This window comes from Scyliorhinus canicula, chromosome 18 (genome assembly GCF_902713615.1).
Source record: "Scyliorhinus canicula chromosome 18, sScyCan1.1, whole genome shotgun sequence".
Classification (NCBI taxonomy): domain Eukaryota; kingdom Metazoa; phylum Chordata; class Chondrichthyes; order Carcharhiniformes; family Scyliorhinidae; genus Scyliorhinus; species Scyliorhinus canicula.
In genome coordinates this window covers 116,031,367-116,041,766 of record NC_052163.1, presented here as the reverse complement: position 1 = coordinate 116,041,766, position 10,400 = coordinate 116,031,367, and the positions used below count along the sequence as shown (strand labels likewise).

The window sequence follows — 10,400 nt, the reverse complement described above, 5'->3', positions numbered from 1 at the left end:
ATGTGGAATATGTGGCAGATAGAAAAGATGAGGAATGGGATTCGCCGTTCCTGCGGCTAAGTGCCGGCTCGAACGGAGAATCCGTGGGAAGTCAACGCGTAAAAATTGGCACGAACCTCTCAGTGATTCGGGTACCGGTGAGGGGCTAGCACCAGCGCCAGCCAAATCTCCCGCCTCCCACGCGGAAAACGGACGGAGAATGGCCAGGTCCCGGTCCTCACATGCGCATGGTTGACGACCTGCAGCGGTCACGCTGTGCAACATGGCACCGGTCGTGCGCGGACCCGACCTGCAAACTGAGACTGTCACATTTCAATTTTCCATGGGGAGTGGGGAGGGAGGGGAATGTAATGTCCTGTTGCTTGGGCCATGGGAGCAGGATCGGGATGGGGATTGAGGGCCTTAACACCTTGTTGCTTGTGGGAGCTTCCTGCGTGCAAAGCTCCTACTGTATCTCCTACACCACACCTGAGGTCTGGGTTCAATCCCCGGCACCTCCACAGATTTGGGGGCCGGTTTCACTCAGTTGGGTAGACAGCTGATTTGTGATACATAGCGAGACCAAGCGCGGGTTCAATCCCCGTACCGGCTGAGGTTATTGATGAAGGCCGGGCCTTCTCAACCTTGTCTCTCGCCTGAGGTGTGGTGATCCGTCAGGTTAAAATCACCACCCGTCAGCTCTGCCCCACAAAGGGAAAGCAGCCTTTGGTAGTCTGGGACCATGGTGACTTCACACTTGCACACTACACCAGTGGCTACGAGCACACTTTGGCAATTCCTGTAATTCCTGTTTAATGCAAAGTCTTTCCTGCTCCTCCCAGCTTTGAAGAGAGGTTTAGAAGCTGACGGGCTATTTTTTGTGACCAATCTTGAATTGGAAACCTGCTGGTTCAAGTTGCACTCTGTGAGTTCTGAGCATAATGTGGGCTAACAGAGCAGTAACTGTGGGAATGTTTATGTGGGTCTTTTTTAAACTGAAGCATTAAAACCTGATGTCCATCAGCCTGAATGCAGAGGACCCCATGGCACTATTCTTAAAGAACAGGAACATTCGCCCTGGCCAACAGCTTTCCCTCCGCTCTGAGAAGATTAGGCAGAGCTCTTTTACCTCAGGACTGTTTGTGGAACCTTGCTGTGCACAAATTGGCTGATCTGTTCGTCTCCATGACAACAGTGACTATTTTAATTGATGGGATGTGAGGTGCTGCAGGGTGTTTTGAGGCAGCATTCAGCCCACCCCTCACACTGAGGCCCTTGGATAAAATACCTTGGCTTTGCCAGCCTCAACTGCAAACCCAGCCGCGGCAAAATTAAACTTGCAGCCAGTTACTGTTGGCAATAAAGGTGGGATGCCCGCACGTTTCTGTGACAACGCGGTTCAGGGCAGTCTGGGCTGGTCACCAGCTTCAATCCGCTTTGCGGCGCCTGCCCGCACTGTCGTGGAAAAGACGCCAACGGTGTGGGGAGAGGCGGCTTTGCTTTCCGGCAGGATGGCGGAGTCGCTGCTGTGTGAGGAGACGGGGTGCAGGTGAGGGGATTGAGAGATAGTGAGGACCCCCGGGGGGGGAGGATTATCCCCGGCGGGGCGGGGGTCTGAGCCCAGTCCTGGAGGGGGAGGCGAACCTGTGGTTGTTATAGGGAAAGTTCCATATTTTCGGGGGGGGGGGGGGGGGGGGGGTGACGACCATGTGGTTGCTATGGGGAGGGTGACCATGTGGTTGCTATGGGGAGGGGACCATGTGGTTGCTATTGGAGAGGGGGTCATGTAGTTGCTATGGGGAAGGTACATGTGGTCGCTATGGCGAGGGGACCATTGGGTTGCTATGGAGAGGGGTCATGTGGTTGCTATGGAAAGGGGATCATGTGGTTGCTATGGGGAGGGGACCATGTGGTTGCTGTGGGGAGGGGACCATGTGGTTGCTGTGGGGAGAGGACCATGTGGTTGCTGATGGGGAGGGGTCCATCTGGTTGCTGATGGGGAGGGGTCCATCTGGTTGCTGAGATGAAGACCTATTGTTGCTATGGGTCAATGAGGTTCTGATGGAGGGGGCCCATGTTGCTATGGGTCAATGTGATTGCTATGGGGAGGGGTGTATATCGTCACGATGGATAATGTTGGGGTTACAACTACTCCAGTTTTAAGAACATAAGAAATAGTAGCAGGAATAGACCATAGGGCCTGCTGAACCGGCTCAGACATTCAATACGATCATATCTTTCTTCAGTTTCAACTCCACTTTGTCATCTGCTCCCCATATCCCTTGATTTCCTGGGAGACCAAAAATCTGTCATCTCAGCTGTAAATATATTCAGAGCATCCACAGGGCATCTGGTGTAGGGAATTTCAAAAATTCACAACCCTTTGAAAAAAGAAATTTCTCCTCAAGAACCCAGAGAATATTGGGAAATTGTAATCTCTGCATCAACGATCTCTTCAGCTACCTCTTTTAGAAGCCTAGGATATAGGCCATCAGGTCCTCGGGTTTGTTAGCTTTTAGTCTCTCAAGTTTCTCTGCTTTATTTCTCCTGTTATTTAATCACTTTAAGTTCCTCACTTGTATCAGCTCCTCGGATACCCTGTATTTCTGGTATGTTGTTTGAATCTTCTACTGAGAAGACAGTCAAAATATTTGTTCAGTACCTCCTCATTCCCCCTGGTAATTTCTCCTCTGAGCCTCTAAGAGACTATGGTTTACCCAATGGCTGCTGATGGTCTCTCTCACACAGTGTGTACTCATCCCACTGCCCTGCATCTTCCACTGCTTCAAATATTTATTAGAATTGCCTTTAAAAAGTGCAACACTTTCTACCTCAATCAGTGCCTGCGAAGGCCCTCTGAGTAAATAAATCTTTCTCCTTGTTCTTGGTGATTGGTGAGTTTTTTTGTCTGGGAGACAAGTTTAATCCTGACACACTATCACGATGCTGTGTGTGATTGGCTGGTGGAATCTTGCAATTCTCTCAATGTCCAGTTTTGGTCCACTAGCAGCTCAGTGTGGAGTTGCTGTGATTAATGAAGTGCGTTTCTTTATCAGTGAATCTTTAATCACCTGAACTTGAAACAGGCCAGAGGTGGGAGGAGGCTTTTCCTTGTAATGTGTGGCTTCAAAGACACCTAAGGGAGTGCTGCACAGTTGAAGGTACCAACGTTTGTTTTTTTAAATAAATTTAGAGTGCCCAATTCATTTTTTTCCAATTAAGGGGCAATTTAGCGTGACCAATCCACCTAACATGCACATTTTTGGGTTGTGGGGACGAAACCCACGCAAACATGGGGAGAATGTGCAAACTCCACACAGACCGTGACCCGGAGCCGGGATCAAACCTGGGACCACGGTGCCGTGAGGCCACAGTGCTAACCCACTGCATCACCGTGCTGCCTACCAATGTTTGGTTGAATGTTAAACCAAAGCCCTGTTTTGCCTTCTCGGGTGGATCTAAAAGATCCCAGGCACTATCTTGAAGGAAAGCCAGTGGCTTTCTCCCATGGCCAATATGTGGCCTTCATTTAGCATCCCAAAAACAGATTATCTGGTCATTGTCACATTGTCACAAATTGGCATTCTCTACGTTACAACAGTGACTGCACTTCCGACATATTGTTGGTTGGAAAGCTTTTGTGAATTCTGAGGTAGCGTAAGTTGCTAAATGCAAGTTTTGCTTTATCATTTCTGACCGCGTTGTCAAACCCGAGTTCTATTCCTTGTCCACAGGGTGAGTTCTGTCCTTAACCGTGATGTGAAGCAATTTGGAAAGAAGTTCTTGTTTGACCGTAATGAGGAGACCTGCTGGAACTCCGATCAGGTAATAACTGCGGATGGATTGGGAAGAGCTGGGATCCCAGGGAACTATTTTATAACTGCCTCACTGAACTCATTTCTTCCAATCATGACTCCATACTCTCTTCTCTTGTCCAATCCCTTCCCACCTACATTGCGATTGCTCCGATGCCCTACATCATATCAACAACTTCCAGTTCCCTGGCCCTAACCAGCCCCAACTCTACTATGGATGCCCAATCCCTCTATACCTCCATTCCCCACCAGGATGGTCTGAGGGCTCTTCCCTTCTTCCGTCTGCCCTACCTTGTTCTCTCACTGAACCATTTCTCCTTTAATTTGTCTCACTTCCTCCAAACGAAAGGCAGGCTATGGGTTCCCGTTTTACCTGTCGCTTTATTGAGTATGTGGAACATTCCATGCTCCAGTCCTACGCCAACCCCTTCCCGCAACTCTTTTATCGATCCATCGGCGATTGTTTCAGTGCCGCTTTATGTTCCCGCCTGGACCTGGAAAAAGTTATAAATTTCGCTTCCAATTTCCACCCTTCTATCACCTGTTTTGCAGAACACCTTTGGTCCGTCCACAAGCAGGACCAAGACCTTCGTGCCGCTTGCCATTTGATCTCCGACACTTCCCTTCCTTGACCTCTCTATCTCTGTTTCTGGGGATAGATGGTCCACTAGTATCCACTAGCTACCTCGACTACATTTCTTCACAACTCGGATCCTGTAAGGACTCCATCCCATTCTCCCCGTTCCTTCGCCTCCATTGCATCTGTTCCAATGATGCCACTTTCCAAAACAGTGCTGATGACCTGTCTCCCTTCTTCCTTAATTGGGGGTTCTCGCCCACTGTGGTCGACAGGGCTCGCAACCGTATCCAACCCGTCTCCCGCACCTCTGCTCTCATCCCTTCCCCTCCCTCCCAAAACCAGCATAGGGTCCCCCTTGTCCTCACTTTTCACCCCACCAGCCTCTGCCTACAAAGAATCATCCTCCAACTCCAGCATGATGCCGCCACCAAATACATTTTCCATCACTCCTGTCAGCATTCCGCAGCGACCGTACTCTCTGCGATACCCTATTCACCCCTCCATCACCCCTAATACCTTGGCCTCTTCCCACAGCACCTTCCCGTGCAATAGCAGAAGGTGCAACACCTGCCCCTTTACCTCCTCCCTGCTCACCAACCAAGGGCCTAAACAATCTTTTCAGGTGAATCAGCCCTTGAGTGCACCTCCTTCAATCTGGTCTATTGCATTTGCTACTCCCAATGCGGTATACTCTACATTGGAGAGACTAAATGCAGACCGTTTTGCAGAACACCTTTGGTCCGTCCGCGAGCAGGACCCAGACCTTCCTGCAGATGCCATTTCAACTCACCGTCCTGCTCTCACATCCACAAGTGCATCCTGTTGTAACGTAAGAAACACAGCAACCAATTTGCAAACAGCAATCTACCCTTTGGGGGGCCAAAAGGTAAGGGGACCAAAAACCATTTCCTCCATTTTTGTCAGCAGCAAACAAGGTAAGAGAAAATGGTGGGTCGCGCAGATCGGCCGGCGTGGGTCGCGATGATTGGCCGGTTGGTAAAAATGGGTCCCCGGGAAAAAAGTTTGAAGAACACTGCTGTAGGCTATGATTTGAGAACCAAGGAGAGATGGAACATCCAAGACTGTTGAAGGCGACACATTTATTCGAAGCAGCACTCCCCTCGGTTCCGTACTTCGCTTCATTTTGCAGATTTATTACATCGAGCAGTAGCTTTGGCTCAGTCGGTCGCACTCTCACCTCTCAGCCAAGAGGTCATGGATTCAAGTCTCATCCCCGAAGCTTGAGCACAGAAATCAAGGTTGTGATGCTGAGGGAGTAGCTGCACTGTTTGAGGTGTCACCATTTGGAAGCGATGTTAAGCTGAGGTCCTGTCCGCCCTCTTGGATGGATGTAAAAGATCCCGTGGCAATGTTGGAAGAGTAGTGTTTTGTCCAGCATTTATTACTCGATACATATAACTATATAACTAAAAACAAATAATCTGGTGATTATTACATTGCTGTTTGTGAGGACAGGCTGTATCCAAATTGGTTGTGAATCTTTCTTGCATCACAACACTTCAAAACTATTTAATTAGCTCTGAAGGGCTTTGCGATGTCCCGAGGACTTGAAAGACCTTGTAGAAATGGCAGTCTTTTTTTAATTGATGTGATTCTGATTTTTCTTTCTCCACTGCTCTGAGATATTCGTTTCTCTTGCTCTTTGAGTCTCGGCCTGTTGTGCATTATTGTTTTTTATTACCAGGGCATGTGCAAATGTGTGCTCTTTTTGTTCCATCACTAGCTCCATCTCTGCATTTTCAGTGATCGTTTCTGTGTTTTACCCACACCAATCCTTAGGGTTCCTCCCAGTGGGTGATGCTCGAGTTCCCTCAGACAGTAAAGGTGACTGAATTACAGCTCCAGTTCCAAGGTGGATTCACAGGCAGAACATGCAGACTTGAAGGTAAATTCAGGCTGAAACTTCTTAAAATTAATTTACAGGTTGTGTGCGTCACTGGCTGGGCCAGCATCTACTGCTCACGTCCCAGCTGCCCTTGAGAAAGTGGTGATGAGCTGCCTTCTTGAACCGCTGCAGTTCCTGCGATGTCGGTACATGCAGTGCTGTTAGGCAGCGAGTTCCAGGATTCTGACCCCAATCATAGTCATTTCCAGTCTCATGAATTTCAGCATCTCAGTCAGGCCTGACTCTACCATCAGCTGATGGCCTCAAATCACAGCATGAGTCACTGGCCACAAGAGTGGGAGAAGTGTCACCTGTTTACTTTTTCCCTCAAGCCACCTGGCTCTGTATCCCAGAGTTTTTGAGACTAAGGAGATTCAGCAGTGAATTTGCACAAATTCCAACAAACAGCAATGTGATAATCACCAGATTATCTGTTTCTTTGTGTTGTTGATTGGGGTGGATTCCCCTGCTCTTTTTCAAAATAGAGCCATGAGATCTTTTACCTCCACCTGAGAAGGCAGGTGGGAGCTTGGTTTAACCTTTCATCTGAAAGACTACATCTCCAGCACGCTGGCACAGTGGTTAGAACTGCTGCCTCAGCTCCAGGGACCCAGGTTCAATCTGGCTTCGGGTAACTGTCTGTGTGGAGTTTGCACTTTCTTCCCGTGTCTGCGTGGGTTACCTCCGGGTGCTCCGGTTTCCTCCCACAGTCCAAAGATGTGCAGGTTAGGTGGATTGACTGTGCTAAAATACCCCTAAGTGTCCAGTCCAAAAGGTTACGTGGGGTTACTGGGTTATAGGTGGAGGCAAGGGCTTAAGTAGGGTGCTCTTTCACTGTCCGTGTGGAGTTTGCACGTTCTCCCTGTGCTTGAGTGGGGTTCGTCCCCACAACCCAAAGATGTGCAGGGTAGGTGGATTGACCACGCTAAATTGGCCCTTAATTGGAAAAAATGAATAAAAAGTAGGGTGCTCTTTCCAAGGGCTGGTGTAGACTCGATGGGCTGAATGACCTCCTTCTGCACTGTACATTTTATGATGAAAGTGCAATGCTTCCGCAAGACTGTAATTACTGTGAATGCTGGAATTTGAAATAAAAACAGAAAATGCTGGACAATCTCAGCAGGTCTGACAGCCTCTGTGGAGAGAGAAGGGAGCTAATGTTTCAAGTCTGGATGACTCTTTGTCAAAGCTCCTCCAGATTGTACTGGAGTGTCAGCCTTAGCTTTTGTTTATACCACAAGCTCAACCGCATTCCAGTTTGGCATGGTTTTACTCGTATTGCAATTAACTTCATGATTAAATTTATATATCTTGTTTCTTAGGTGGCAGAAAGGGAGCCAGTTTGGTGGAGATAGCCGACTTCTACCCTGAAGACACAAACCGCCTGCAGATATCCTTTAGAGTCTTGGAGGCAGCAGTAGGTGATTTAGCAACACAGTTAATTTTTATTATCTTTTGTGTGAGGGCTGTGGTGATATGCATCACTTTAGATACACAAGGGGTTAATGTAAGTACACGTAGATTAGCTAGACACTAGAGGGAGCACCAGAGACATGACACAGAGACACTCAACCAATAGGTCAGTAAGCTAGGACACGACCAAAGGGCATTCACGATACACACAAGAGGTGACACTACCACAGGGGGGCATTACACCAACCCATATATAAAGGACACAGCACACATGATCTTCCTCTTTCCAGTGGAAACACTCAGTGAGTACAGACACAGGGTTGATTCAATATCACACCCACCACATGGATTGTAGCAGACTGGTTTGTCAGTCTGAGTAGCTATAGAAGGATTAACAGTAGTGGCGAACCCGAGTAGGAGAGTAAATAGTTCAATAAACGTGTTGAAGTTATCTCCACGTCTGAACCTTCCTTTGTCAAGTGCACATCAAGGAATGCCACATTCTATGCTACACCAAGAGCATAACAAGACAAGGGCCGGGGTTTCCATTGGGGGAATGCGTTCCTCCATCCCTCAGTTCTGTCACGAGGTGAGATTTCTTGTGAATGTGCAGAGCAACGTATGAAATTGGATCTAGCATGGGTCATACAGTCCCTCGAATCTGCTCCAACATTCAGAAAGATCATAACTGATCTTCTCCCTCAAGTTAACCTACCCAGGCATTCCCAATATCCTTTAGTACCAAAACTCAACCTTGAACACACTCAATGCCTGAGTATCCACAGCTCATAGAACTCCTGCAGTGCAGAAGGAGCCATATGGCCCATCAAGTCTGCACCGACCCTCCGAAAGAGCATCCCACCTAGGCCCACTCACCCGCCCCTCCCCGTGCCCCCACCTAACCTTTGGGCAGTAAGGGGCAATTTAGCATAACCAATCCACCTAACCTGCAAACTTCACACACAGTCATACACGGCCAGAATTGAACCCGTCCCTGCCGCTGTGAGGCGTTAGTGCTAACCAATGTGCCACCTTTATCCCAGCTGTTTGGGATAAAGAGTTCTAGACATTCAGAAGCCTCTGAGTAAACAAATTTCTCCTTCAGTCTGAATGTGGGCCGTGTGGGTGAGTTTAAAACATCGAATAGTGATAAGATTGCTTTCTAATGAATGAATGTTTACATTTGTGGATCCCGGCAGGTACTTTGCTAAATTATTCTTCGTCAAATAATTGTGTTCTTCTTCCTTAACTGCAACTCACAGATTCTCCATCCACGAGGAATCCATCGCTGATAAATTAAAAATAATTTTTGAGAAAAGCACAGACTTCTTTGGAAGAATTATTATCTATCATCTTGACGTTCTTGGTGAAAAAGTGTTGTAACAAATGTGATTACGCTCACGTTCTGGAGAAGTAGGAACCAACTGGAGTTGGGGTTTCCCAGTCACACTTTCGGTGGCTGGTGAGATATAAACTCGAGCGTGATGCCTACTTTTTTGCTGATTCGGACTGAAACTTACCTTGGATCAGTGAGAAGAGGAGGAATTACTTTATATTTGACAAAGATACAAGAAAAATGGTCGAATTAATGGTGTTTGGAATGTTGGCTGGATAACTCATTGATGTTTCTCCATGGTACAGAACAAGGCAGTGGGATTTCTTGTATATCTTTTGAACAGATTTAATTGCTCCTTATTGACCAAAGAGTTAATTTGTTTATAACCTTTCCTCGTAGTTTAGTTCCCTGGCACTTCTCTGAATCTATTGGCCATTCTCATTTTAGCTACTTAGCTCACAATATATTCTGCTGGTGAAGTCAAGCTTCTCTCTTTTAAGACTTGTATTTGTAGAGACATATCCTCGGATCAGTTAGAGACTGATTGCTACCAGGCACATTCAGAGGTCAGCTAGAGACTGAATTGTTCCGAGGCATACCAAGGGGTAAGAGGTTTTGTGGTGCAGTAGGTAGTATCTTTGCTCTCTGCCAGAAACTCCGGGTTCGAGTCGCACCCCAAGATGGCCAAGGAAGGTGCGTTCAAAAGGCTGTCAAACATCTTGCATGTGTTAACCTGCAAATCCTTCAAACACGCCAATGGATGGTCGTAAGAGTATGAGAGACTCCTGACCAGCCTAACTCTCAGCTGAGTTAGAAGATTATGGGTTTAAGCCTCACTCCAGGATGTAGGCAACACATTCTAGGCTGCCACTTGGGTACAGAACTGAGGAACCGCTGATTTGTTAGAGGAGCCGTCTTTCGGATGCAGTATTAAACTGAGAGCCCGTTTTCTTGCTCAGGTGGCCACCAGTAATCCTATGGCAGTACTCCAAGAGGAACAGGAGGAGTATCAAGCCCTTGACCAACAACATTAAAAACTGATCAAGCATTATCTTGTTTGTGTGATCTTGCTGTGCACAAATTGGCTGCTACATTTGCCTGTGAGACAACAATGGCTGTGAATTGCTTTGAAATGTCCTGGCACCATGAAAGGTGCCAGAATGGTTGCGGTAACATCGTGGTCATGTTATTGGGCCAGTAATCTAGCGACGTGAGTTCAAATCCCACAACAGCAGAAATTCAATAAAATCTGGAATAAAACGATAGCAGCAGTAACGGTAATTATGAGAATATCAGACTGAAGCAAAAATCCACTGTGGTTCATTAATGTCTTGTAGGAAAGAAACCTGATGCCCTTTTCCTGGCTGAGCT

General features: G+C 47.4%; 1 protein-coding gene across 1 annotated transcript; it reads left to right on the top strand.

Moving 5' to 3' along the window:
• Positions 1-1,418: 1,418 nt before the first annotated feature.
• Positions 1,419-10,292, top strand: LOC119953016 (nuclear receptor 2C2-associated protein). Its single transcript, XM_038776786.1, has 5 exons — positions 1,419-1,528; positions 3,714-3,804; positions 6,175-6,280; positions 7,603-7,670; positions 8,954-10,292. The coding sequence occupies exons 1-5, from the start codon at positions 1,491-1,493 to the stop codon at positions 9,074-9,076; spliced, it is 426 nt and encodes a 141-aa protein (XP_038632714.1). The 5' UTR covers positions 1,419-1,490; the 3' UTR covers positions 9,077-10,292.
• The last annotated feature ends 108 nt before the right edge of the window (positions 10,293-10,400 follow it).

Excerpts from the sequence above, each read along its gene's own strand:
- LOC119953016 (XM_038776786.1), top strand. The coding sequence starts at position 1,491 with ATGGCGGAGTCGCTGCTGTGTGAGGAGACGGGGTGCAG. Across the intron at positions 1,529-3,713 it reads TGTGAGGAGACGGGGTGCAG|GGTGAGTTCTGTCCTTAACC; the intron begins GTGAGGGGATTG and ends CCTTGTCCACAG. Across the intron at positions 3,805-6,174 it reads CCTGCTGGAACTCCGATCAG|GGTTCCTCCCAGTGGGTGAT; the intron begins GTAATAACTGCG and ends ACCAATCCTTAG.